The sequence below is a fragment of the Beauveria bassiana genome, assembly GCF_000280675.1.
Source record: "Beauveria bassiana ARSEF 2860 unplaced genomic scaffold BBA_S00037, whole genome shotgun sequence".
Classification (NCBI taxonomy): domain Eukaryota; kingdom Fungi; phylum Ascomycota; class Sordariomycetes; order Hypocreales; family Cordycipitaceae; genus Beauveria; species Beauveria bassiana.
In genome coordinates, this window is record NW_007930872.1 from 36,318 (window position 1) to 62,170 (window position 25,853).

At 52.8% G+C, this 25,853-nt stretch overlaps 5 protein-coding genes across 5 annotated transcripts; 3 read left to right on the forward strand and 2 right to left on the reverse strand.

Moving 5' to 3' along the window:
• Positions 1 to 5,649: 5,649 nt before the first annotated feature.
• Positions 5,650 to 7,485, forward strand: BBA_08618 (uncharacterized protein; the record flags this gene model as incomplete). Its single annotated transcript, XM_008603715.1, has 2 exons — positions 5,650 to 5,785; positions 5,831 to 7,485. 2 exons carry the CDS (start codon positions 5,650 to 5,652, stop codon positions 7,483 to 7,485), a joined length of 1,791 nt encoding a protein of 596 aa, XP_008601937.1.
• Positions 7,486 to 9,824: 2,339 nt separating this feature from the next.
• Positions 9,825 to 12,151, forward strand: BBA_08619 (acetolactate synthase; the record flags this gene model as incomplete). The annotated part of the gene is made up of 3 exons (XM_008603716.1): positions 9,825 to 9,982; positions 10,172 to 12,027; positions 12,093 to 12,151. 3 exons carry the CDS (start codon positions 9,825 to 9,827, stop codon positions 12,149 to 12,151), a joined length of 2,073 nt encoding a protein of 690 aa, XP_008601938.1.
• Positions 12,152 to 13,122: 971 nt separating this feature from the next.
• On the reverse strand, positions 13,123 to 14,811 carry BBA_08620 (drug resistance protein; the record flags this gene model as incomplete). The annotated part of the gene is made up of 1 exon (XM_008603717.1): positions 13,123 to 14,811. One exon carries the CDS (start codon positions 14,809 to 14,811, stop codon positions 13,123 to 13,125), a length of 1,689 nt encoding a protein of 562 aa, XP_008601939.1.
• A 1,684-nt stretch (positions 14,812 to 16,495) lies between these two features.
• Positions 16,496 to 17,506, reverse strand: BBA_08621 (Axe2-like protein; the record flags this gene model as incomplete). The annotated part of the gene is made up of 3 exons (XM_008603718.1): positions 16,496 to 16,903; positions 16,966 to 17,045; positions 17,098 to 17,506. The coding sequence occupies 3 exons, from the start codon at positions 17,504 to 17,506 to the stop codon at positions 16,496 to 16,498; spliced, it is 897 nt and encodes a 298-aa protein (XP_008601940.1).
• Positions 17,507 to 24,724: 7,218 nt separating this feature from the next.
• Positions 24,725 to 25,399, forward strand: BBA_08622 (uncharacterized protein; the record flags this gene model as incomplete). The annotated part of the gene is made up of 1 exon (XM_008603719.1): positions 24,725 to 25,399. The coding sequence occupies one exon, from the start codon at positions 24,725 to 24,727 to the stop codon at positions 25,397 to 25,399; it is 675 nt and encodes a 224-aa protein (XP_008601941.1).
• Positions 25,400 to 25,853: the final 454 nt, after the last annotated feature.

Here is a 25,853-nt window from a genome sequence, read left to right on the forward strand (position 1 = left end):
TGACAGAACTCTGTTGATGGAGTTTTTTCTTTTTCTTTTTTTGAATGGAGGTTTTTTTTGTTGTTGGCTCGATTCCCCTTCTGTTTTGAACCGTCTTCTTCTCTTGATATATTGTCTGCTTTTATGCGTGACGCCCCTTCTATGTTATATTCTATAGACCGGAACGGCAATGGTTCCAACATCGCAAGCCTTTGAATAATGAACAAGCTCGAAGGGTTATGACTATATAGAATCGGTTAGCAACAATGCTGGACAGCGGCTTGAATTGGTTTGGGGGTTGTTTGTTGGAAAGCGAATAGTGATAATATTCGCTTCGTTTGAAATGGTGCGGCTGTATTTGATTTGGAGGGTCAGTTTCAGGTTAGATTCGTAACCGAATAGCAATGTGTACAAGTACATGACTTTTAAGTGTGCCTTACTTTGAACTCAATAGAAGAAGGTTGATTACGTGGAAGGGAAAGTGGATGGTACAGCTGTAAGTTTACCGACACAAGTTGCACAAGATTGGCGCCAGGCGTGAACGTGATCATCGTCATGCATAGCTTGCGACCGGACGGATCATGCGGCTGTGCCGGACAAAGAAACCGTGAAGAAATGCGCGCCCAAAATTAGACACGCATGGCAAAGGCTAATTCCTCGGCGTGTATCACGAGTTGGGTCGACCGGTCGAGTCGAAACACGGGGGTGTAATGCAAATCCATCTATTTTGGGGGGAGAGGGGGGGGGGGGCGCCAACAAAGAAGATGTATCGGGCATATTGCAAGCGAACCCTCTCCCCGCCCCTTTTTCCTTTTCTCTGCCGAAAGCAAACAAATGATAAATCAAGAAAGATGTGGTTGGGCGCTTTATCGGGGCGTGGGTTTGCCAATGTGTCAGTTATGAGAAGAAATGCTTCGGCTGCCGATCACTGTGGGGGAGGTGATTGGGCGCAGAGGCCTTGCGGACGGGAGAGATGGGAGTGGAAGGAGCTTGTAAATATTGAGCGATTTATGATGCAATGACTGGGGACTGTGAGATGTCGGGGGAAAAAGGAAAGATGGCTATGTAAGTTAATAAGTTTGGCCGATATTGCTAGTTACGAGAAGAACCACTGAGAGGGAACGCCCATGAGTCGTGCAAGTCGTGTGTTGGGTGTTCCGGGATGACGTTTTGCACGTCCCTTTCTTCTTAGAGCCTGATTGCCTAGCCCATGTCGCATATTGGCCGAAGATGGATTGCCAGAAATAACAGGAAAGAATCTTGCTAGAAACTGGCTAGAATGAATGGAATCCGGAGGGCACGTTCGCCCATGGACCATCATCATGCAGGGGGGGATGCAATGCCCACAGCCCACAGCCCGACAGCCACCAGTCCTCGAGCAGTGGCGAAGATGTGCCCATTTTCATTGGGGCCCTGTTTGCTTGAGACACACGCTGCTCGCATGGTGCAGCTTGCGTCGGCGAGGCCGTCGCATCAAGAAAGTGACCACTGACGAGCGAATGGGAAGTTGCTCTTTGTAAAAAGGCACTACCAGGTTATCAGGGAACAGGGGGAGGGAGAGCACTATGGGGGGGAGGGGGGAGCGCAGCCCTCCTTCTTGTGGGTGATGGCTGCTGAGTTTAGTTACTAATAGTTGACCACTTGACCACTCGCAATGTTGATGAAATGATGAGACCATGACTGACGGCGTGAGCAGGCTGTGCCGTGCTGCATCTGACGGGCTTGGCTGGCTGTGCTAGTGAAGGCATTGCAAAGTATTGGATGGCTTCACGCATTCAATAGTGTCGGATATTTAATAGGGAGAATGGCGATATTTGCTCCGGGAGAGGACATATTGGTCATTGCTCGCGCCATGGCCTGCATCGTCTCGAGGCTGTTCGAGTGATTGATCCTGAGCCACATGAAAAAGCACCAGGCAAGATGAAAGGACAACAACCACATCACCCCCGCGGGTAGTTAGGGCACGGCAGACGGAAGACGGCAAAATCATGCGAGGCGTTCTCTGAGCGTTAGGCGGTCTTGAGGGATGGTCATGATGAGACATTCAGCTTCTGAGTCTAATCTGTACCAGTAGTGGTCTCATCATGGTGTGCCGGTCGGGTGATGCCATTCGCGCAAAACAAGACCCAAGGCCAGCCACTTTCTGTAAAGTTGTGAGTGGCCCAGTCGGGCGAGGCATGGATGGTGGAGGGCGCAGGGCAACAAGCCGGGCAGGGGTCGCGATGGTGGCTGGCTTGGTGTTGTCAGTTGATTGATTGAGGGGTGATGCAAAACCACACAAAGACGCCGTTTTGCTGGGCCATGAATCGATAAATGCTGAACATGTGGTGTTTTATACAGTGTAACACATGGCACATGGAAAACCACCGCCTTTTTGGCGCAGCCTTGTACGAGTTGTACGAGTTGTACAAGTTGTCCGAGGCGTGGCGCACAATGGGCAGGGAACAACGACATCAGATGCATCCGATGCCTGACTAATAAAGGCAATATTTACCGTAACTACCTAATTAACCCGCAAGCGCACACGGTGCTCCGGACAACACGTCAAGTGACTGCCGACAGTCTGCAACGGGCCGTCAAAGGCTTGCTTCGTGCCACGTCGGGGATTTTCATTCTGCAACGACCACCAAAAAAAGGGGGCCTCGACATCTCCCTGGTGACTTGTCTTTCTCAATGTTGATGCATTGCATGACTCCACGACGCTAACAAATGAGGCTTATTCGATTCGCTTCTCGCTTCCTTTACTGGCAGTTGACTATCCTGGCCACATCTGCCGTTTGACAACGACGAACAAGATTCTGCCAGGTCAGACTGGCGAGCTGGGAGTCAACCTCACGCAGCCTTGCACGCCCACAGACATCGGACACCAGTTTCCCCATTCGGATTCGAACCAAAAGGTGGCGTGCCGTGGCTGCGACTCTTCAATCATTATTAGCACCCTGACACGCCTGATGAATAGCGTTGGTGTGTTGGGTTGTACCCTGTTTGACGAGGTGGTGTGACTGGCACGACTAGGTTCGAGCGAACCACACACCTCCCACGCCCCCCGCGCTGGTCAATGTCGACGATGATTATTATCAGATACCGTCATTGCCGCGCAACATGTGCTTTGCACATGGCCGTGGCTTTCCGTACAGACATACTACAGGAACATGGCCGAGAGCAAGCACGAAAAGCTACACCATTCTGTCCCGGCATGCTCCCGCCCATAACCACAATGCACGAATACCAGCCGTGAGAGATCCAGTGCCGTATCGCCGGATGCACGTCTACGTTGAGCACGATATATTACCTTTCAAGCAATACACCGTTTCAGGAAGGAGAATCTCGCAATCACATTCATCGTCGACGCAGGATCGAGCGGTGAGCGGTGGAGCGAACACGATCGAGGCACCAGGGTCTGCAAGCGCGACCACTCCACATGGTAGCATTCGTGAATCGTTGGGCTCTTGAATTTGAATTACTTGCACCACGACACACGACTCCACGCTAACCTGGCAAAGCAGCGTGCCAACTCGTAATGCGCTATTTTACCCTTCTCTGTCACTGATTGTGTTAGTACCTCGGACCGCAGATGCTGGCCGCGGTGGCTTCGGGACCCAGCCGCTGGGCGGGCTCCTACCTACTGATCGACAAGCATCCTCATCAGGCTCTGGCTGCCAGGCTGGTCACTGACGAGGAGTTGATCAGCGATAGACTGTTTGGCGACTCAGTGCTCTGGTACGCCCACAGATAAAGAAACGGCCCCAGACTCAGTGGGCACTTTCAAAGCGCCACACGACTATTTTCAAATGGCCTTGTGGCTCAAGCTGCTGCTTGCTTTGACCAAGTGCAAGACGAATACAGTTGAAATGGACCTTTGTTTACGTTAGTGCACAGCAAGTCCAACGCCTCTCCCACCGTTTCTTTGAAGCAGCAAGCACGTCGCACATCTTTCTGCAGTAGTGTCTGCTATTTTTGCAGCCAGCCAGTACAGGCGTTGCCGAGACTGCCGTTGTACCGAGATTGATCAAACATTAATAAAAAATACACTGCGCATCGAGCTTCAACTTGGTCAATGAGAATTCTGATCTGCCGGCCCGCGGAGCTCGAAACGTTCATGATCCACACCACCGCTATTGTTAGTGCCGACCTTGTGCTTGCAACTTGGCCTGTACATGTCCGCCGCCCCTCGGCAGGCCTTCCGTGCCCCAGCACGAATGAGCTTCTGTACAACTCTGCGTGACATGACGGCTGCGAACTGGAGGCATCTTGTGCATGCCCGACGGACGGCCACATGGCCATTGTTCCTGAGCGAGTAACCAGAGTCCGTTTCACACGTCCGAGCAGTCGGGTCGCATCCCTACGGTTGATGCCGTCCCTGAATAAAGGCCGTTCAAGGAACCCGACAACGGGCCGATCTACGCACTGAACAAGCAACGGCGAAGAGCATGGCCACAAAGGACCGACTGTGTTGAAAAACTTCAGACCGTCGTGCGCGGGTGATTCGGTGCTCGCCCAAGCCATGATCATGCTAGCGCAGTCTTTCCTTGGACCATGACAAGGGTATTCGGTACGAGACAGACGGTGCTCTCACACTGCCTCTCAGGTTCTTAGCAGAGTGTCAAGACTCGAGCCCACTCCAACTGGGATCCGTCCGGACGTAATTTGCCAACACACAAAAGACGACACCATTGGGCTAATCCTAGCCTGGCGTCGCGGGAGTGACTCTGGTTGGCTCGCGACAATCCAAACTAAAAAAAAGCGCCATGCAACGCCATTTCGTCCCTCTCACTGCACACCCACTTCAGCCACTCTGGACACGCACAGACTCCGTCAGCGGGCCCATCATCATGGGTGGCCTGCCGACGCTACGTTTCAGGATGGCCTTGGTCTGCGGTGAGAAATGATTTGGTTCCTGAAACGGGGCATTTTGGGCCTTGCGAGGTCGCGAGGCAGGGGGATCATGGTCTGTATGGGTGACACCAATTCGACACCCATCTCGACCCAGGCGAGAGGGGCCGCATGCCCACCTCTTCTTTTTTATTTTTTTTTTTTATTTTTACGACGAAACCTTGCCTGCTGGTCCTGTGGTCGCCTGCCTTCCTTGTCTTCCTTGCGTGCCCTTGCCGCACTTTGCTTTTCCCTGCTGTTCTGCACCGGGTTTCGTCTGCTCTGACAAGAGGGAGTTCTTCTTTCAGATATTCTAGAAGCCCTTCGCTTCGCCCCGGTTTCCGCTCTTTCATCACCCCCCGGCGACGCGGTCCCTCTTATTACTGCCCGTCCCCCCCCTGGCCTGTGTACTCCAAGACGCCGACGGCTACGCCCTCAACGTCGCTCCTTCAACACTTCTCAGCCTTTCCATCTCAAAGCAGTGCCTTTGATCTAAGCGACTTGCATTTGAACTTTCGATTTGAACTTGCCTCCGTCAGCATCACTTCCAAGGGCCAGGACAGCATCTCTCGAATCACCCGTCGTCGACTCGCTTCGGCTCGACTCGACGGAGTGATTTCACGACGACAATATTATCTGCGCGTGCGCCTCGTCCCCTCTCGCGCTTCACTATCTCGTGGTCATCTATTTCGTTGGATTTTCCGCCTGCGACCATCTTAACAGATATACCCAGCACGTCACGAGACGATATTTCCCCCCCTCCGGCGCCGACCACGACATTTGCTTCATCACCTCAGAATGTTTCCATTCAACGGCCACGAGGAGAGTGGCCCTCAACCTCTGACAGATGAAGACCACCAGCTTTTGAGCTCGCTGGTGCAAAAGTATGGACACTCTAGCATCATATATGCCTTGACCGGCTATGGAGAGTCTTGTATGTATCTGCTTCACGCCGCCAAGACCGCAGCTAACCTTTCAGCCCGTGCCTCCATTTTCTCTGCCAATACACTGATGAGCAGCGCTGCCGCAAGCATGAGCGCGCCCTCGCTGGCATGGACGAGTTCTGAAGCGTCTCAATGCCGGTCCGACGGAGCCTCCATTCACACACAGCACACATGGCCCGAAGTCGTTGCCGAGATGCCTCCCATGCACGACGCGGAAGCCGGAAAACTCGCGGAGCGCTCATGGCTCGATTCCCCTGCTCCCGTGCCGTCGCCCATGACTGCCGAGGGAGCCTCTCACCCGTCACCACGACTAATCGCCCCAACTGGCAAAAAGTACCAGTGCCCCATGTGCTACCTAGACAGCAGCCCTGTTGGCTTTGGACGCAAGAGCGACTTCAAGAAGCATCTCCACAACTTTCATGGATCGGATGTCGTCTGGATCTGCCACACCAAGGGCTGCCATATGTCCTTCTCTACTGAGCGCGCCTACAGCACGCACGCCAAGGAAGCCCATCGCATGAAGGCCTTGCCAAACAGCACTGCTCGCACCGACCTGTGCCCCCAGGTTGTCTTTCCCTGCGGGTTTGCGACTTGTCGCGATCGTCTCTTCGAGGCTGCCACGCCCGAAGATGCTTCGGCCACGCGCGACAAGCACTTTGAACACATTGCCAAGCACTTTGAAGACGACTTTGACGTGAGTGACTGGGAGTATAAGGTGCAGATTCAGAATCTGCTGAGACAACAACAAGTCAAGTCGGTGTGGAAAACGTGCATCTGGCCCAAGGAGAAGCGTCAGCAGCTGCAATGGCGTTCACGATCGTCAGGAGAGCTCAAACGCATGTTGGAATCTCGCCATCTAGGATCTGATGTCTCTCAGATTGTTCGCCTCGCATTTATCCTGGGCAATGCGCCCTTCTCGACTTCCGGTGCGGCCCCTCCCGGCGAGCTCGAGTCGTACTTTCAGCTTCCCTACCGAAACCAGTGCCCCGACGATGCGCCTACGCAATCTGTTTCTCCGCCCGATGTCAAAGGCGAGGAGGACAGCTCGTCCACATTTAGCTTTTCCAAGTACCGATCTAGCACACAGACGGTATTTAGACTGTCGGGGCGCAATTCAAAGAGAGCGTCTCGACCACCGACACCGACACCCGTGACGGACATGGCCACGGACACAGTCATGGCAGAGGATGGTGGTGCGGCCGGTCCGCACCCTGGCACGCCATTCCAGATTCCAAACGAGACGGTGTGGCCCGTGGACGCGCCCAAATTTGCGCCGGAGCAGCCGGTGATGCACAAGCCGATGGAGCAGCCGATGGAGAGCCCGATGATTTATCCGCTGCAGGGCCAGGACCAGTCGTACGCGACGTGGACGGGCATGGATACGAGCATGACGCACATGGACGCGATGCACCACCAGATGGACGGGATGCCCATGCACTACCACGCGCACGCGCAGCATCCGAACCAGCACGTGCAGCTGGGCAGCAACGGCGGCGGGCTGTACAACAACAGCAACCACTATGCCATGAGCGCGAGCCCGACGTCGACAGTGATTCGGCCCGGAACGCCGACGCCTCACAAGCGACCTGGGTCGTGGAGCCGCGTGATGAGCATGGAGAGCCTGCGGCCGAGCAAGAAAATGCCGCCGCAGGACATGGGCGGCATGATGTCGACGCCGATGGGAATGTAAACGATGCCAATGTTCTGACGTGAAGCCCTCTGAACGTTTTCTTTTCTTCCCTGCATTGTCATACTCGCCTTTGACGCGAACGCGCACATGCCTCTCGCACCGATTTTATATATTATCTTTATACGCCTCATACTTGGACTATTTGTCCGTATACCACCCCCTCACCGGAACATGTTTCTTACCACTTTGTTTTTTTTTTCTTGTCTTTTTTTTCTCATGTTTCTTGTCCGTCTGTGAACAGGGAACTCCATGTGCGCGGCAGCTGAGACGATAGCTTACATCTAATACTGGCACAAATTGGGGGCTGCTTTTCATTCTTCTTCTGGGAATATTGGGCTTTGCTTGGCCGTTGCTTTTTCTATACCACTCGGGTTTATTTGTTCTTTGATTTATTCTCACATCTTTCAAGATACCATTCATCGCGTTTTTTTTGTTTTGTGGTTTACGAAATCGCATTGCGTAAGAGCTGAGAAGAAGCAGTATTGGGGAAAAGTAAAGGCATTTTTCTTACATTGGAGAGGAGATGGATGGGTGGTGTTCATAGGCGAGCTGCATTTGGTGGCTTGATAGGAAACAGAAGGTGACGAATAAACCACATTGATGATAATTGAGTTACAAGCTAATATGAATCTCGTAATGGCATCAGCACATGTGACATCTGTTTGGTTATGTGATGCGTTGGTCTAAAGAGGCAAACTAGTGGTGCATGGACTGGTCTATGCAGATGAATCCGGGATGTGAGCTACTTTGTGACGATTGATGTAGAAATGCCGAATACAAGATGCTGGGACCTGAATATGGTGGCAGACGGACTTAATGATGATGATTGTGGCTTTGGTGCATTGATTCATATGTACTTTTGTGATGTTTGTAGTTTGATCAAGAGATTCGAGGTGCAGAGTGGATACAATCGTGATGGGCAGAGATCTAACACCAAATGTGAAAAGCATGATGGATACCTGATGCTGGGTAGGCCTTTTTATAGCGGTATAAAGTACATGATCATATAACTATCACATATCTCAACGAATGCAGAGATGATGGGATCGGATGGCATTGGTATGAATCAATTTGTACATGCTGCTGCTGTTCGCGTGCCGGTGTCGGACGCATGCCCGCCCCACGAAGCGCTGGAGCGGAACAAGTCCGATAGCGGGGACGCGACTTGCGGGGGATGGAAATTGGATTTCAAGGGATTGGCCATGAACTAGAAGAAGAGGAAAGCAAAGACTTGGAAAAAAAGAATTGTGCGTTGGGGGTGATTGTCGTCTACGGGAATAATATGAACATGATTCAGACAAGGCTGGGCACTTGGCAGAAGATGTTGGCAACGACCTCGAGGCGTTGAGATGTGGACGGTGCCACCGCCGTTTTGTCGTACCGGTACAGGTGACTTGGCTCAGGCATTATCAGATGGTGACATGTGACTTGTGAGGCCCGTGCCGAAGCCGCCGATGGCCAGAAAATATATGCTGTCCAGTGAACTATACTGTATATTAAAATGTGATATACTTTGTGCTCATGACGGGCGATGAATGGATGGTCTTTGTCGGTCAAGTTCATGTGGTAGTGTTGCAGCTAGCGTCGCTGGGACAGCCTTGCAGGGGCATTTAGCAGGCTGGTGATTGGATGGCTGGCTCCGAGGCCGCAGCTTGCAGGGGGGCAGGACCATGTGAAGATGGACGTGCTAACTAGTAACTTCAACTAGTAAGTAGGTTGGTGACTGGAGATGCTGGTGAGTCTGGTTCTTGATGATGAATTGGCAAGTTTGGGTGTCTTCGGTGTATCTAGAAGTGATTATTTTGTAGATTTTCCTGCTTTTTCTGTTCCTCTTGAGTATTTGTCGGCCAACGACAGCCCACATTGAAATGACTTTATTGATGCGAGCACCCGACCCTTTCTTGTCCACCTTTTTTTCGTCGTATTTTACCATTAATACCAACTTTAACAGATTGCCCCCAGTGAACAAGTTTGGGTCTAGATCTGCCTCCGGTCGCGCGCCCCCCGAATGAGTCTAAACTTTCCCAAGGGTGGGCTGACTCAAAACGATGCGTACAGCGGCCGGCGTCCGCTGTAAAATCCGCACTTGGCGCCAGAAGCCCCCGCGAGTCCCCCGAAATCTCCAGCATCGAACTTGTACTAGGTCAGACCTCTTTTGCCACCCGTTTTTTTTTAGCCTTTTCTTCCTCTTCTTTTTCCAATTCCGCTCTTCCCACAACCATTTTCATCCCCAGAAAGTCTTTCTTGACGGTTTTTTGATTCCAATCGAATCAAATTAGGCGGGTTCAAGCTTGAACCGATCATTCCTTTTTTCTGCGGTTCCTGAGCTTCACTTCACCATGCTCCGAACTCGCCAGGCCACAAAGGCCTTCCAGGCTTTGGGTCAAACGCGCTCGTTTACCTCCACAACCGCTCCCGTCACCTCGCGAGCTCAAAAAAAGCTGCCTCTCTCCCAAAGGAACAAGGCCACTGCCGCCACCGCCTCATCCTCTGCCAGGTAGGTCGACATGTTTCTTGCCATTGCTCCTCGTGTTGGTGCGCTCCTATACCACACCACACCTCTTCTCCGCAGAGTCGCAGCCGGCATCGGCGACAACAACACGATGCCCTCTTGTGCCTCATGATACCCCGACAAACACACAGTCTTTGTATAATCTCCTTCAGCTCACCATGCTAACATTCTCAGCACCGTCCGCGCCGTTCCTAGTCCCGCCTTCAATGCTCAATCACAGGGCCATGTTCAGCCCCTCGTTAATCCCCGGAAAAGCGAAATGGACGAGTCCTTCATTGGCAAGTCCGGCGGTGAAATCTTTCATGAAATGATGCTGCGCCAGGGCGTCAAGCACATCTTCGGTTATCCCGGCGGCGCCATTCTCCCCGTCTTTGACGCCATCTACAACTCATCCCACTTCGACTTTATCCTCCCCCGTCATGAGCAGGGTGCCGGCCACATGGCCGAGGGCTACGCTCGCGCTTCTGGCAAGCCCGGCGTCGTCCTCGTTACCTCAGGTCCCGGCGCCACCAATGTCATCACGCCGATGCAGGACGCCTTGTCCGACGGCACCCCTATGGTCGTCTTTTGCGGCCAGGTTCCTACCACCGCCATTGGTAGCGACGCCTTTCAAGAAGCCGACGTCATTGGTATCTCCCGCGCCTGCACCAAGTGGAACGTCATGGTCAAGAGTGTCGCCGAGCTGCCCCGCCGCATCAACGAGGCTTTCGAGATTGCCACCAGCGGCCGTCCCGGTCCCGTCCTCGTCGATCTGCCCAAGGACGTTACCGCCGGCATCCTGAGACGCGCCATCCCCACCGACGCGGCCCTGCCCTCTCTACCCTCGGCGGCCTCTCTCGCCGCCCTTGAGATTGGCGACCGTCTCCTCCAGGCCTCGATCCACCGCGTCGCCGGCCTCGTCAACAAGGCCAAGAAGCCCGTCATCTACGCCGGCCAGGGCATCATCCAGTCCGCTGGCGGGCCCGAGATCCTCAAGCAGCTCGCCGACAAGGCCTCCATCCCCGTCACCACCACCCTGCAGGGCCTCGGCGCCTTTGACGAGCTCGACGAAAAGTCCCTTCACATGCTCGGCATGCACGGCTCCGCCTACGCCAACATGGCCATGCAGGAGGCCGACCTCATCATCGCCCTCGGCGCCCGCTTCGACGACCGCGTCACCGGCAACATTAGCAAGTTTGCCCCCGGCGCCAAGGCTGCCGCCGCCGAGAAGCGCGGCGGCATTGTTCATTTTGAAATCATGCCTAAAAATATCAACAAGGTCGTCCAAGCCACCGAGGCTATCGAGGGCGACGTCGCCGCCAACCTGCGCTACATGATGGATGCCATCGAGCCCAGGTCCATGGCCGACCGCCAGTCCTGGTTTGGCCAGATCAACGAGTGGAAGGCCAAGTGGCCGTTGTCCGACTATGAGCGCACCGAGCGCGGCGGCCTCATCAAGCCCCAGACCGTCATTGAAGAGCTCAGCAACCTCACGGCTAATCGCAAGAGCGAGACGTACATTTCCACCGGCGTCGGCCAGCACCAGATGTGGACGGCCCAGCACTTCCGCTGGCGCCATCCTCGCTCCATGATCACCTCGGGCGGTCTCGGCACCATGGGTTACGGCTTGCCCGCGGCCATTGGCGCCAAGGTTGCCCAACCCGACGCCCTTGTCGTCGACATTGACGGTGACGCCTCGTTCAACATGACTCTCACCGAGCTGTCCACCGCGGCCCAGTTCAACATTGGTGTCAAGGTCATTGTCCTCAACAACGAGGAGCAGGGCATGGTCACGCAATGGCAGAACCTCTTTTACGAGGACCGCTACGCCCACACGCACCAAGCCAACCCCGACTTCATCAAGCTCGCCGAGTCGATGCACGTCCAGTGCCGTCGCGTGTCGGACCCTGCTGACGTGGTTGCCAGCCTCCAGTGGCTGATTGACTCGGACGGTCCGGCTCTGTTGGAGGTGATGACGGATAAAAAGGTGCCTGTCTTGCCCATGGTTCCGGCTGGTTCGGCCCTGCACGAGTTTCTCGTATTCGATGGAGGTGAGTACAGTCGGTTACGATGCTAAAAGTCTTCGCACTGTGCGACGCATGCTGACAATTTTCAGACAAGGACAAGGCGCGCCGCGAGCTGATGAAGCAACGGACATGCGGTCTGCACCAGTAGGACCGCCGAGTGGATGCATCAAAACGTAATTGTGTCTATTTCTTTGTTATTTAGGTCAAGCTGTAGCTTGTCTGGCGTTGGGGGGACTATTCGTCCAGCCTTGTAATATTCATTAACATGCCGCGGGCGATGCTTTTGTCCAAAATTGGGATCTTGAATACTTAACTATGAATGTTGTTGTTAAAGTTATGGGTATAATTTTGCTTAGATCCCCTCGTTGATGAGCCTAGAGGAGACTAGAACACGTTGTCGTGTTGTAGGACGATACGTAGAAGGAGCAAAAACATGTGTGCTGAAAAGTGAGTGGGATGTAATGGTTATATCAGCTGCTGTAGCTGATCTCGCGGCGGCAGGATCGTGTGGGGCAGCTCGGGTAGAAGAGGGTATTGCGGGCATGCCTGTACAGCACAATGGCTCGCTAATCTGGCATGACTACGATTGATGAGTGATGGAGATTGAACTTCCTAATTTGGCGGTGTCAAAGGTGGCTGGTTGGCGGGCGTGGCGGCGTCATTTGACCCGACACGATTGGGACAGTACCGGTACGCGGCAAAAGTAAACCGAGAAGGTGCGTGGATAGTGGTAGACCGAGATCGAGGCGGTTCCTGAGAAGAAGATGGGATCCGGCCAAAGAGACGACTTGATGTGGAGGATGGCGACAATGCAAGACGAGCATCTAAAGTCGGCATTTCGTGGAAACCAGGTAAAACAAGCAGTATCAAATACTGTCTGCAAGTCTATGCGAGGCACCACAGTTTTACATCGGTATAAGCAATGCTTTGACGGGATAAAAGTTTTGAAAATGACAATTAAAAGCTCATGCTAATCTAAAACGTGTAATTGGAAACTCATTCTGAACCATATGCATCATATCTGAGTCTACTAGTCTATGTCAGCCAACGCCAAAACGCAACGCCATGCAAAATGTCTCACGTGCCCTCATCCTCCTTCTCCTCTTTTCTTTTTTCTTTTTATTTCTCTGGCCTCTCCTGCGTCTCCGCCTCGCTCAACGCTGCCTTTTCATCCGCCGTCAGCGTCGCGTTGGCCGTTCCAATCTTGATAGTCGCCGTCAGCACCAACGCCAGCGCCGACAGTCCGACACCCAGGAAGAAGCCAATCTGCAACTGCTTCCGCGGCCCGAGCCGCTCAGCGCCCTGGGCCTGCACCGACGCCGACACGGCGAGCTCAGCGATGCCGAGCCAAAAGGCCTGGCCGAGGTACAGCAGGCTGTTGATGAGGCCCGACGCGGCGTTTTGGTGGCGGTGCGGCATGGCCGTCGTGATGAAGACGTTGGTCACGTTGAACATGATGTCGACGCCAATGGTGCCGCACAGCATCGCGGGGAAGATGTAGGCCCAGTAGAGCTTGGACGTGGACATGACGCCGCCGGAGCCGGGCGTCTGGTCGGGGATCAGCGGCGGCAGCAGCACGCAGATGAGGAAGCCGACGGTGGAGATGAGCAGCAGGATGCGGTTGGGCAGCATGTGCATGATGAAGCCGCCCGTGACGGCGAGAATCATGCCGCCGACGGCGAGGGGCGTGAACCAGGCGGCGGTGAGGATGGGCGACGTGTGCAGCACCGTCTCAATGTAAAACGAGACGTAAAACAGAAACAGACCAAACGTGCCGTACGCGAAGAACAGCACCGCGCACAGCCGCTTCATATATTTCGGCTTGAACAGCGCCGGCGGCAGCAGCGGCTGCGCCGCCACCCAGCCCTGCACGTACACGGCCGCGCCGAGGAACAGCAGCCCGATGACGAGGATGACGTAAATGTAAGGCGTGCGCCACCCTTGCGGCGCCTGCCCGCCGTCCGTCAGCGCAAACACGACGAGCGTCAACCCCGGCACAATCGTCGCCGCGCCGAGCCAGTCCATCCGCACGCTCGGGTCCAGCGGGTGCAGGTCGCGCGGGATGCTGAGGAAGCCGGCCACCACGATGCCCGCGACGACAATGGCGCCGATCCAGAAGAACCAGCGCCAGCTGAGAAACTGGGCCGTCACCGCGCCCACCAAGATGCCGACATAAAAGCCCACGCACGCCAGCGCGCCCCAGACGGCAAACACGAGGTTCTTGCGGGGGCCCGGCCGGTACGTCTGCCCGAGCAGCGCCAGACCCGCGGGCACAAACGCGGCCGCGCCGACGCCTTGCATCGCGCGGCACACAATCAGCATGATGCCGTTGCGGCTGAAGCCGCCGACGAGGCACCACACGCACATCCAGGCGTGGCCGCCGAGGAAGACGCTGCGCCCGCCGTACATGTCGGCGAGGCGCGCAAAGACGAGCAGCAGCGCCGCCGTCGTCAGGTTGATGGCCGAGGCGGGCCACGTGCGCTCCGAGTCGGCCATGCCGAGGTCAGCCGACACGGGCGGCAGGATAATGTTGAAGCCCGAGATCCAGTACTCGGACATCATCATGGACGAGACGACCGTCACCACAAAGGCAATCTCGGACCACCAGCTGCCGAAGCAGGCGGGGCGGACGCGCCCAAGACGCTCGATTTCGGCCGCGGAGAGGAGGGCGTCCTTATTGCTGCTGGTGTTGTTGGAGGATGAGATGGCTTCGGCGTTGGCTTCAGCGTCGTCGTCGCGGCGTTGTGAAACGCGAGAGAGGAACTGTACGAGGGTGTGGCCGCCGTCGGGACCGCCGTCGGGCGCCATGACGGGTTGTTGGCAAGCCATGATGTTCGAGAGTGTGTCAGAGCTTGGATATCAAGGCATCAGAGGTCTTTTTTGTGTCTCGTACGATTCGTCCTGACGTTGGGCTTTGACAGAACAACCGTTGCCAAGTCTTGGTGCTTGGCAGACGAACAAAACGGTTGGGAAGGCGACATGGCGTCTTTATATACAGAGGTTCTCACGCAAGTCATGTACCCCACTCTAAACACTGGACTTACATCTCGTGTGTCACTGCAGTTCATTAATAAAGAAAAAGGCTTTTTCTTTAGTCTCCGATACCATCTCCGGTTGCCCACCCTCACGTGTGGGTTTCGCCTGCGAGGCGTGAGCGCCAACCGCCCCATTCGGGTAGCATCTGGAGCTGCCGAACAACCGCACTTGCGTGCCCCTTCAGATGTGCCCTGAAAGAGAAAGTTTAAAAAAACGAAGAGGCAAGGGCTAAAAAAATCTCTTCACTTTGACATCTCGAAAAGTTACCAAATCGAGTCAAGATCCATAAACGCCTCACTAGTTCGTTCATACAAAGGCCCAATCAGCAGCCAGAAATTTTCTCACATGGGTCCCTCATCATGTCTCTTGGCTGCCTATTTGGGCTTAGTCTTTCAAGCATCACGGCCAACAGCCATGAACAGAACTTTTGTAACATGCCAAGCAATGCCCTATTTCGAACAATTGTTTATAAGCAAATATGATAAATACATTTCCATCATTTCCATCAATTCTCATTTCTTTTGCCATGTTTTCTTACCAATCAGCCGTCGAGTGGTGTCGAACTCGATGCCTCCCGGCCGCTTCTCGCGCCCGGCGCCCGCGCGCCCCCGAGAGCCTGCCTTCGCGGCATTGGTCAGACAGCAAACTCTCCACAGATGCTGCCAGAGCCCATTCATTGCAACATCTCTCTCAGTGTATACTCTGTTCATTGGACTCTTGTTCGAGTCAAGGAGTCGTAGATCGAATCCAAAGGTTACACAGATGCATCTCTACATCGGGTAACGGCACCAACTCCCCGTCCGAGCGCGCTGCACACGTAGTGACGCGCAAAGTCTGAGGCTCTGCCCACCTTCAGTGTAGTGTATACAAGCTTTGCGGATCTCGGCATCAGAGCGGTTTCGATGCAAACTTGCTCGTCCCTCCAGATGTGCCGTCCATCCGACAACGCACCACGACTGACGACGACGATGGCGCAACGTGGCCGCGGAGTGCGAGCAGATCAAGCACACCTACTGCAAAGACATGTGCAGTGAGGCCATCAAAGGAATAGCCGAGCATCATTGAATCGTATGAATGCCGGACGTACTCTCAACGCCGCCATGTCCACCCCCGCCAAACCGCCATCGACATGCCTCCAGATTGGGCCACCAGCGAGATGCAACACTAGCCTTTGTCAATGGCTGGCCTCCTTAGTATATACAAGTAACCTTGCCTCTTGCTACTTGTCATGGCAGCTCAGCCTGTTCACCCGTGGTTAGCATCTCGGTGTTTGTCGGTATTGTCCATTGACCTTGACCGACCGCCAGCTTCATACACTTCACAAACGTTCCGACCGCGTGCATTGGGTAAAATATGTTACATTATTCGGGTATTAACACTGAATTCAACCTCCACATTTGTACATGCCATCGTCACCTTACGTCACTTATGTTCCGTCCGCGTTCGGCTATCCCGCCTACAGAAGCATCTGCGCGGCAGCAACCAATGCAGCAGGCACGGCATACATCAGGCCGGTCGACACACCAGCGGCGGCGTTTTGCTGGCCACCGGCCGACGGTGTGGGCGAGGTGCCTGAGGTAGGGCTCGTGTTGCTGTTGCCGCCGCCGCTGCTGGTGGGACTGGCAGTGGTCGTCGTCATCGTCGTCGCTGTCGTGTTGTTGCCGCTACCACCGGTGTTGTTGCCCTTGGACTTGTTGTACCCATCAATGACAAAATTCATCATCTGTTTGGGGTAATTGACCAGATACAGCCCGTGCACCGACTTGTTTTTCCCAGCGCTGCAGTAGACATCGCCGGTGTCACAGTACGATACAATCTTGTTGGTAAAGCTGGCGCAGGCACCGATACCATTGCGGACAAAGAGCTACAACATGCAATGTTAGAAATCAACGTCTTCTTGAACATTTTCTAAGGGCAGAAACATACGCCATCGGCGGTGCTGGTGCCCTTGGCGTAGGGAGACGTGTGGTTGAAGCTGGGGTCACCAAAAATAGCAATCGCGACAACTAGGTTCGTTAGCTTGTGTTGTTGCGCGTGGCTCGCAAACGTTGGGCTAACCATCCTTGACGGCATCGGCGGGGATGGGCGCATCGTCGCCAAAGATGCCACCCTGACCACCGCAAAAAGCGTTGACAGCAATCTGAGCACCCTGTGACCATCCGAGGTAGGCCATCTTATGGCCGGGGCAATCCTTGTGGTACTTGGTGACCTGGTCGTAGACTGCCTGGGAGCCTTCCCTCTCGGACACGTCGTAGTTAGGCTTCGAAAATGTAGCCGGGTAATCAATGGCGACAATACTGGAACTGGAAATGGCGTCGCTAATGTTCTTTGCCAACGCACCCGTCTCTCCGAGGCCTGCGGGCTCTCCGGTGCCGCGACCGACGAGAATGTGCAGACCTTGGGAGCACTCGGCGGCCACAGCAGAGCCAGCCAAGAGGGCTGCGGCGGAAAGAGTCGCGGTGCGCATTTTGACGGTGGAAAGAGGTGTGACGACGACAACACAGGGCCGGGAATAACGCACAAGCCAGACAAACGCGAACGAGGAGCAGATGTGAATCGCATCCCAGGTTCCGCCGTGGCCTACTTATTCAAATACGGATTGCCTGCCGCCCGCCCCGTCAGCAGCCCTGGTCCATCAAATCACTATAAGTTCCAAGCGGCCTAACAAGCCTCGTGGCTGCTATTGGTGGGGCGGATTGGACGGTTTCTTGGAGCCAACGCATTAGTGCGGAGCGATTTCTTCAGGATTGGACGGTGAGAGTCGAAGCCGGATCTGGCGGGGTGGACGACGCGCGACGTGTCTTGAATGTTGTCCGGCTTGTTCGCGATTGAAGCGGCTGAGAAGCAACGTGATTGCGAATGAATGTACCGCATCGTGACTCTCGAACCTATTTGCTCCGGACGGCATGTCGGTCATCTCCATCCGCGTGGCCAGTGCATCGGCCCGGCGGTGTCACGAACGGTCAGGGGACGAGGCTATCAGTAATCTTAATGGCAAGCCACGCGGCCCCGAGTGTTCCGACCTGCAGGCGTTGGTCCCGTACCAACGCTTGTCATTGCGCTAGTCTTGGGTGCACTGCAGGCCTGAAGCATGTTCGGCCCAACTTTACAGTGGAATGGAAGCCATTACTCGCTCGTGTCTGGGGAAGTGGTTCCTGGGTACGGTGTTTGGTAAGGCGGGGAGTCTGACGCGTTCTGTCGCTGGAACTATCCAAGCTGAGTGAAGATTGAAAAGTCAATGTCGTAAATTGATGGCATTGATTGAGTTGATTGTGATGGCGCGATGATGATGGTTGTGGTGATGGCCATGGTGAAGAAAGCTTGGGTGGTAATGGTTTGAAACATTTTAGGTCAGGCAAACGGAGGAAGCCTCACAGGTCAGCAGCATGTGGCAGCCTTGATCCACCAATAACAGCTGAACATCGGTTCCCGCCGAACGCCCATTATACCATCACTGTCCGCGCTATAACTGTCAGTTCTCGCTTCTTCGGCCCTCTTCAATGTTCTTCTAAAAGAAAAAATCGCCAGATCTGGAGTTGAGTTTTGATGAGAAGCTGTCATGATACCGGATATTTTCTTCCCTTGTCTCCCTGCCGAACTCTAAAATATGGTCGTAACATGACCTGGTACATTTACTGTGCGGAGGCAAGTGAGGCTGCATTGAGAGCTAGTGGACCGTGGGAAATGGCAGCGCCCCAACAAACCATCAATAGAATCAACTCCAGAAACTGATATACCATCACTGACTTCTAACTATTACCATCCCTATATTGCCATGTTCCTACCCCTGTCTTGCGAGTCACTAGTCACGCCGCTTAGCTGACAACCGCCCGCACTCGGAAGTGCGGCTCTGCCGGAACGCATGCCAGAGGCTCGGACTGGAAATGCCAGGGTATAAGGAACTATCGCACTGCAGCTTTAATTGTGCCATCTTGCCTCTGCTGCGTGCTGATTAAACTAGCGCCAGTGTCAAGTTGCTGCAAGTGTCACCAGGCTCAATGTCTCTGCCAATGTCTTGGATAAATACCCGACCAGCCAGCCCCCATAGAAAGTTTACGTCGGAGCCATAATCTACCACACGAGCTGCTTTCCGGGTCTAGGTCTAACTTAGATGCACACTCAAGAGCCCATGCTCCTCGACACAAAAAAAAAAGCTTGTCACTCTCTTGAAAAATACACACTAGATTACGAATTCTCTTTCCTTCAACACACCGAATCATTGTAGCGTCAGAGGGTTACTAATGGCTGATTGGTCTATCTAGACAGGTGCGACAGGGCTCCGGTGAAAGAGAGGATCCAGCAGTGGTTCGAGCTACTGCCGCCCAAGGCGTCGAGTGCCCTTACTCCTACATTGACAAATATTCTTTCTGCACGGCTGAATGCCGCTGGCAATTTCCATTTTTTGTTCGTTCAATACGTGGTAATCACCAGTCATAGACTTGATGAGGCAGAAATCGAAAACGAGGTCTTCCCATGCTACTTTGGCGGCGTCTTATCCCTGCCAGACATGTCTGTGCGATTCTAAATACATCTGTACCCCGTAGTGAAAAGGAAACTCTTCGTCTAAAGGAGGCTGCATGCCAGCTGAAAGCTTCCTGCACTACTATTGGCCGGAACCCCCTGTGGGTGACCTCGAAGCTCCTCCTCGGCAGCCAAAGGGATAAACGTTTACATGCACATGTATGCAGCAGTCCGTGACTTAATAGTCAGGCAGCCTATCTCTTTAAGTCCAAGCTGAATTTTTGACCAGTCAATGTCTTCGCCATCTTTGATTTTCGCGGCAGACTTTCTCTCCTCTGGATTGAGTTGGCGCGAAGCTGCCAGCCATTCCACGAGCAGCTTCATTTCGCGCTTGAGAAAACGAGCCTCAGCAAGGCTCAGAACCTTGGACGACTTATCATGCCACTCTTGGGCTTGGCCATTTGGCTCAGATTGCCGAAAAAGACCACACTTCAGCCGGGAATCTGGTTGAGCTGCTCGTAAAGCAGTCGCGCGGTGAAGTGGATCTGCAGACCAACATCGCCCTGCATTACCAGTTTCAACCACGTTCGTCGAAGTCCCTGTTGAGCAATCCATAATTTCAATATTTCTCAGAGATCCGACTTCAGTTTTATCAACAAAGTAGTCGCACACTGTAGCACTTGTTGAACCGGCGACTCCCAACTCCATGCATTTGCCATATCCCTTCTCAGAAGTTTGTACTTCTCTTTTAAATCACCTCGAACGTCCTCCTCTAACTTCTCGAGTCCCTTTCGCAAGTCTTCGAGCTTCGTAAGCTCGATTCGAGTACCGTGCTTATCCCGAACATCTTCGCTTTTCGCGACTGAGCAAACTGATGCAAGGATGAGTCCCGCTTGCCGTTAAAACGCCCCAAAGTTAGGTAGTAGGGTAGAAGCTGTAAACCTCTTCGCGACTCTTTAATCCGGCCTACGCTCATCTAAAGAGTGATTTAGCACTTATAAAGGAACGGATTAGCTCGACCAAGGTACCTTGTGTGGTTGTCAGGTTATTGAGGCACATCTCAGACTTCGCCCACGTAACAGGCTTAAAAAGACTGACAGCCTTTCTCGATTTAAGATGTGCAATGAAAGGAAACAAAACGTCATCGTTGAAGCTTGCTCTAGATGCATCATAAATTCGCGAGACCATCCAAAGGAGACTCAGTGTCGATAGGCCAAGGTCCGCATTCCCACCACCAATGTCCGAGTGGCAACCAACAAATGCGCACTACTCGACTCTTATCTCTGCGTGTGCCTTCTCCCAGAACAAGGGCTTAAACCCTTTTTTTCCTCATACAGTAAAATAGCATAGAAGTCGTGCTTTACGTTTGGGGGAACCTCATTATGCACACACGCAAACTTCCTTTTCCCTAGTCAAAATGATCTGACTGCGCTTACAGTATCCCACTCAGCAAGCACTTAGACGCGATTAGGGTACATTCGAAGTTTCCTTAGAGCTTCGAGCTCGTTATCGAGGTTTTCCTATGTACCCCTAAATCATTTAGAGCTTCTTTGTCAGGCACTGTAAGTAGATTGAAGGAAGATCGAGCCTCTTCGGCGAAGAAGACCGACTTTATCAATGAAATGTGCTAGGCATCAAAACTGTAAACGCACCTCGTGAAAAGCCGACTAAAATTATATCGTCCACTCAGGCAATCCCGTTGAAGTTATTGCAGAGAAAGCAGTGAGCACCGAGGATGTTTCCGTCGATTCCTTTGATCACTTACCAATCTCTACATTTTTTATTTGCAGCCGTGTCTCGGCCAAGATGGCAGGCTAACGGCCCAATCCAGCCGCTTTGCCAAGTCTCTGCAGTGATCTTGTCGAGATACTGTGAGCTACGGGAATAGCTGTTTCCGAAAAAAGCCATTTACATGTCTCATTCTTCGCTACCCCAGCTCCGAGACAGCCACAGAAAGCCACCTGGCACCGAAACAGCTGGTGCGGAAACCGCAGAAATATGAGCCAGCGCTTCACTTCGAAAAGAGATGTAAATTAATCGCGCATATGGCAGTACTTGGATGTAAATTATCTTGAGAACGTCATTAAATTGGCTCGAAGGTTCGGTTCATATCTAGCATAGGTTAAATAGCCTTTTTCAATCGGCTGCCTGGCGTGACGTTTATACACTATGTTCCCCGATAACCTACGTATTTTCTGGGTACCCATGTATGCTTCGGCCTCCATAATACGGGTTAACGGTCAGGATCAGGGTGGTGGTATGTTAGATTGGTGGTGGCCTGTCACATTAATTACGTCGGTGGCTGTTTCTAAAGGCTACTTCCTCGCACACAGATGGCGGGACATTACCCAAGAAGTGACCAGAACAGAATTACCAGCATAGTATTAACTGCGAGAAGTAGAAATACATCTGCCGGCATAGAACCCTTTGCAAACTGGAAGACTTGCCAGCTTGTCGTCGGCGCAGCACCCGTTCTGCGATGGTCGGCGCGTCCATGAACGAGGCGCAAACCCCCGAACTGGAACTCAGGACAGCGACACACAGACGCTGATGAGGGAGCGTCGCATTCTATCTAAAAAACTTCCTTTTCCTCTCATAAATCATCCCGATCATTCTATTTTCAAACATTCGTTGATGTTTTCTCAAAGTGACTGTGTTGTCCAGCGCTGGGACGAGGTCAACCCTTGGTCGTCCAACCAAGAGGCTTGCTTGGAAGAGACCATTTTGGGGAATCTTTCAGTTCCGGTGCCGCTGCTCTCCCAGCACTCCTGCAACCACTTTTTCATCGATACTGCTTTTAGTCGTACTCAAGCGTTCTTCTCTGAAATGACTCTTCTTCTAGTATGTCATGTTTCCCGGCAGTGGACGATGAAGCTCTGTGTTGTTTTAATCTTGGCATCCAATTTACAACTCGAGGTCGTTGATATGGCTCTGCACCTTGGAAACGCCAGTTTCGACAGACCAGAATCAACTTCGATGGCGGTTGGGGGCACTACCTTCGTTGTTTGCTCGATATAGTTTTCTAACGTGGTGTGTTGTAGTTGCAGATGAGAGAATAGATGGCACAGCAACCGCAGAGCGATGGGAATGCGAATCAGCAGAGTGTTCTAACTACTTTAGGCAATCTATATATAAATTACAACTGTATTATGCAGCAGATGGTTGTATGTACGTAATCTAAGGCGCTGTACGTAATGGCCAGTGGACAAATGTCGCGCCAAGATAAGAAAGTAGGATCGAAACACGGGCGAGGGCACATTAAAAGATCAGGTTGCATTTGAGGTTGCATTCGACTTGCAAAGTACTCCACTATAGTCCATTGGTCCATTATCAAATTCTGAAAGTACACATATAATAGTGTCTCTTCCTTGGAATCATTCAGCTTCAGAAAAGAAGTAAACATGTAGTAACCAGGTATTTGAAGCACAATCTGTTAGTACGCCGTGCAGACGGTCTTTCCTTGTTGACTGCATTCATTGGCTTGGGGTAGTAAACGCTGATTACCCTATCAAGACAACTTGTTTTTCTGATACAAGTATACCCGGCCGATCAAGCAACTAATGCGACAGGAGCTAGCTGAATTTTCTCAAGGGCCTTGGCAATACCCACATGCGCAGCTGTGACAACTGACAAGTTCATTTTGGGTCTGTTCGACACTCACAAGCTCCGAGACAATAGCTACTCATGCTCCTTAGATCTTCTTCACTTGGCCCAATCAATGACTCGTCGAGACTAAGCCTTCTTTTCTAATGATAAGAGGGCATATTGCTGCGCCATTCACTCCTACCGCATGGCAGAAGTGGAATGCATACCCAAATAGAAGCGGCGTTGTTTTGCCTTGCCCTGCCAAGACTGACACATACGACAGCGGGCCGAATGTTGGGCTAGGTTGCGAGGAATGGTATGAACGTCGCATATATTACCAGTTATTAGCAGTGAGTAATTAATGTCAATGGAGACGTGGATAATCAGTTTTTACTGAGGCAGATGGGAAAAAGCTCGCATGTGCTGGGTGGGAGGGGCTGAACGAACAGCCGGGTTTAAGACGGCAGCTTACTTTTAAATTGTCAATTTCGCAACGATAAATCAGTCTAATATCACTAAAAAGAATTACTATAAACTCTAAGTCAGGCAAACGTTTATGGTAGAACTTTTTCAAAATATCTGTCAACTTTTTCTGGAGCGTAGCTGATATCGCATTAATAATGAGCGAGCGGAAGTCTTTCTTGTAGTCCCTCACGCCCCCCAAACCCCATGGACGTGCTCGGGAAAATTTCCGGTGCGCTTAGTAGGGCTAAAAGCGGCAGAAAAACGGTACCGGATATCTCAGCTAGGTGTCTCTGGGCTTACGATTGGTGAGTCGGCTGATCAGAGGCGCATATGATAAAACAAGCCGTCGCCGCCGCTTAGACGTACTAGACCTGCAGAGCCGCAGCATATTCGGCTGACCCGTGCTCTGGTTACTAGGTCGACATCTAAAAAAGCCCCGGCCAGGGCTGATAGCTACTCTGACGGTTGTCTGGCGTAACTATTAGCGTTCCTACTTCTTCGTCTTCGTCTTCGTCTTCTTGTCCTCCTTCTCCTTCTCCCTCTCCTCCTCTTCTTCTGTACATGATTTATACTTACAGAACTTATAAATCGCATATAAAGGCGCTGCTCACCGCCTCCAAAACATTAATTCTACTTTGACCTACTAGAAATCTCTCCCGAGTCCCGACCACGTCTGAGCTGGATGCTCGCGAGTAATGCCACGTGTGAGGGACCAGGGAGACATTGCCAGACGTAGTTTCAGCACGCGAGGGGCTTCTGACCGAAATTATATGGAGATACTGGATTAACATGCACAGAGTGTTACGTGTTGGCTAGCATCATCACCACAGCATCACAAGACGTCGGCCCAGCGCGTGGGGACCTAACCCCTACCAAGTACAGCTGCTCTGTACCCCCCCCCCCCACGTTCCTTCCTCGGTATATGAATGCCAGTGCAGCTATATGCTATCTATTCTTTACGTATGAATCGGTATGATATATGACTAGTGGGGGAGATTGCGGTGAGAACAGGAGACGGGATAACCGATTCTGCTGCTAAACTGAGTCAACTGTTCTTGTATGCTACGTAGGTATATAAAGACAGTCAGGACTCTTTCTTCCATGTTAAGCTCATACAAGCAACCGACATTTCTTCAGTCTACCATTTACATCTACATACTACAAAAACTTCATCATGACCGTCTCCAACACCCCTCGAATATTTTCCCTCTTGTGCCTGGCGCTATCTGTCGCCGGCCAGTGGACCGGAAACTACAACACGACGCAAGTGCCGCGCGGTCAAGATCCTGCGGATCATTGCTGGATCCAGAGCCTCGACCCGGCAAAGGGAGCCTCCACGGCCGTCTATCCGTGCACCTGCACTGGCGGCAAGGTCGCGCCCGACTGCAACTGGAAGCAAGCTGGCGCAATCTACAACAGTGTCAGGGATGCCACTTGCAAGTGTGCCAGGGAGAGAAATCTCAACCAGCAGCCCGAAGAGCTGGACGCGTTCGGCCGCAGCCAGCCCAGTGCCGTGACGGCGTGCATCTGTGATCCCACAAACCCCAAGGGCGAACCCGGCGCCGATGGCTTGATTGTGCCAGATACCAACTGCTGGTGCCCATCCGTATCTCTCGCAAAGAATAGCGGATTGACGGAGGCGAAGGAGGCCGCTCCGGAGGCGCCTGCTACCGTCGACGCCGCAGCTGTCAAGAAATGCCGCGACGACTTTTTAAAGAGCTCGATTGTCAAGGAGAATGCCTGCAGCCAGTTGCCAGAGTCCACGGATTCGAAGTTTACCGATTCTCTGCAGCGCGAGCTACCAAGCTGCACACCTGCTCTCCTCGCCGAGGTCTGCAAGACTATTTAAACAAGACTAAAGAAGTGACCTTTGTTACATGCATCTACTGCAACCTGCTGGCGACTAGAAATCGCAGCCACAAAGGCCTAAATAGAGAAGCCGGCTCTAGGTCAGGACCAGAAAAGACAGGGTATAATTAGGTTTTTACACAGATTCCTTGGAGGTTTTTACTGTATCTTGGTAGTACGTAGATTTATAGAGGTGCCGCATGGCTCTACAAGTCATTCAGCGCAATATACATACATACATATAACCTGCTACTATAAGAAATATACATATATAGCTGACTTCTTTACAAAGTTTCTAAGCCTCGCCAAGCCTGCCCTATATCAGAGCGTAGCCCGGGTTATAAGGCTATGGCGGCCTCGGGGGCATCTACCGACTCGACTCCTTGCTTCTTGGCCTTGTCGTAACACGGGCATGTATTAAAGCAGCCCTTGTTCTCCGAGCTGGCGGTGTTGAG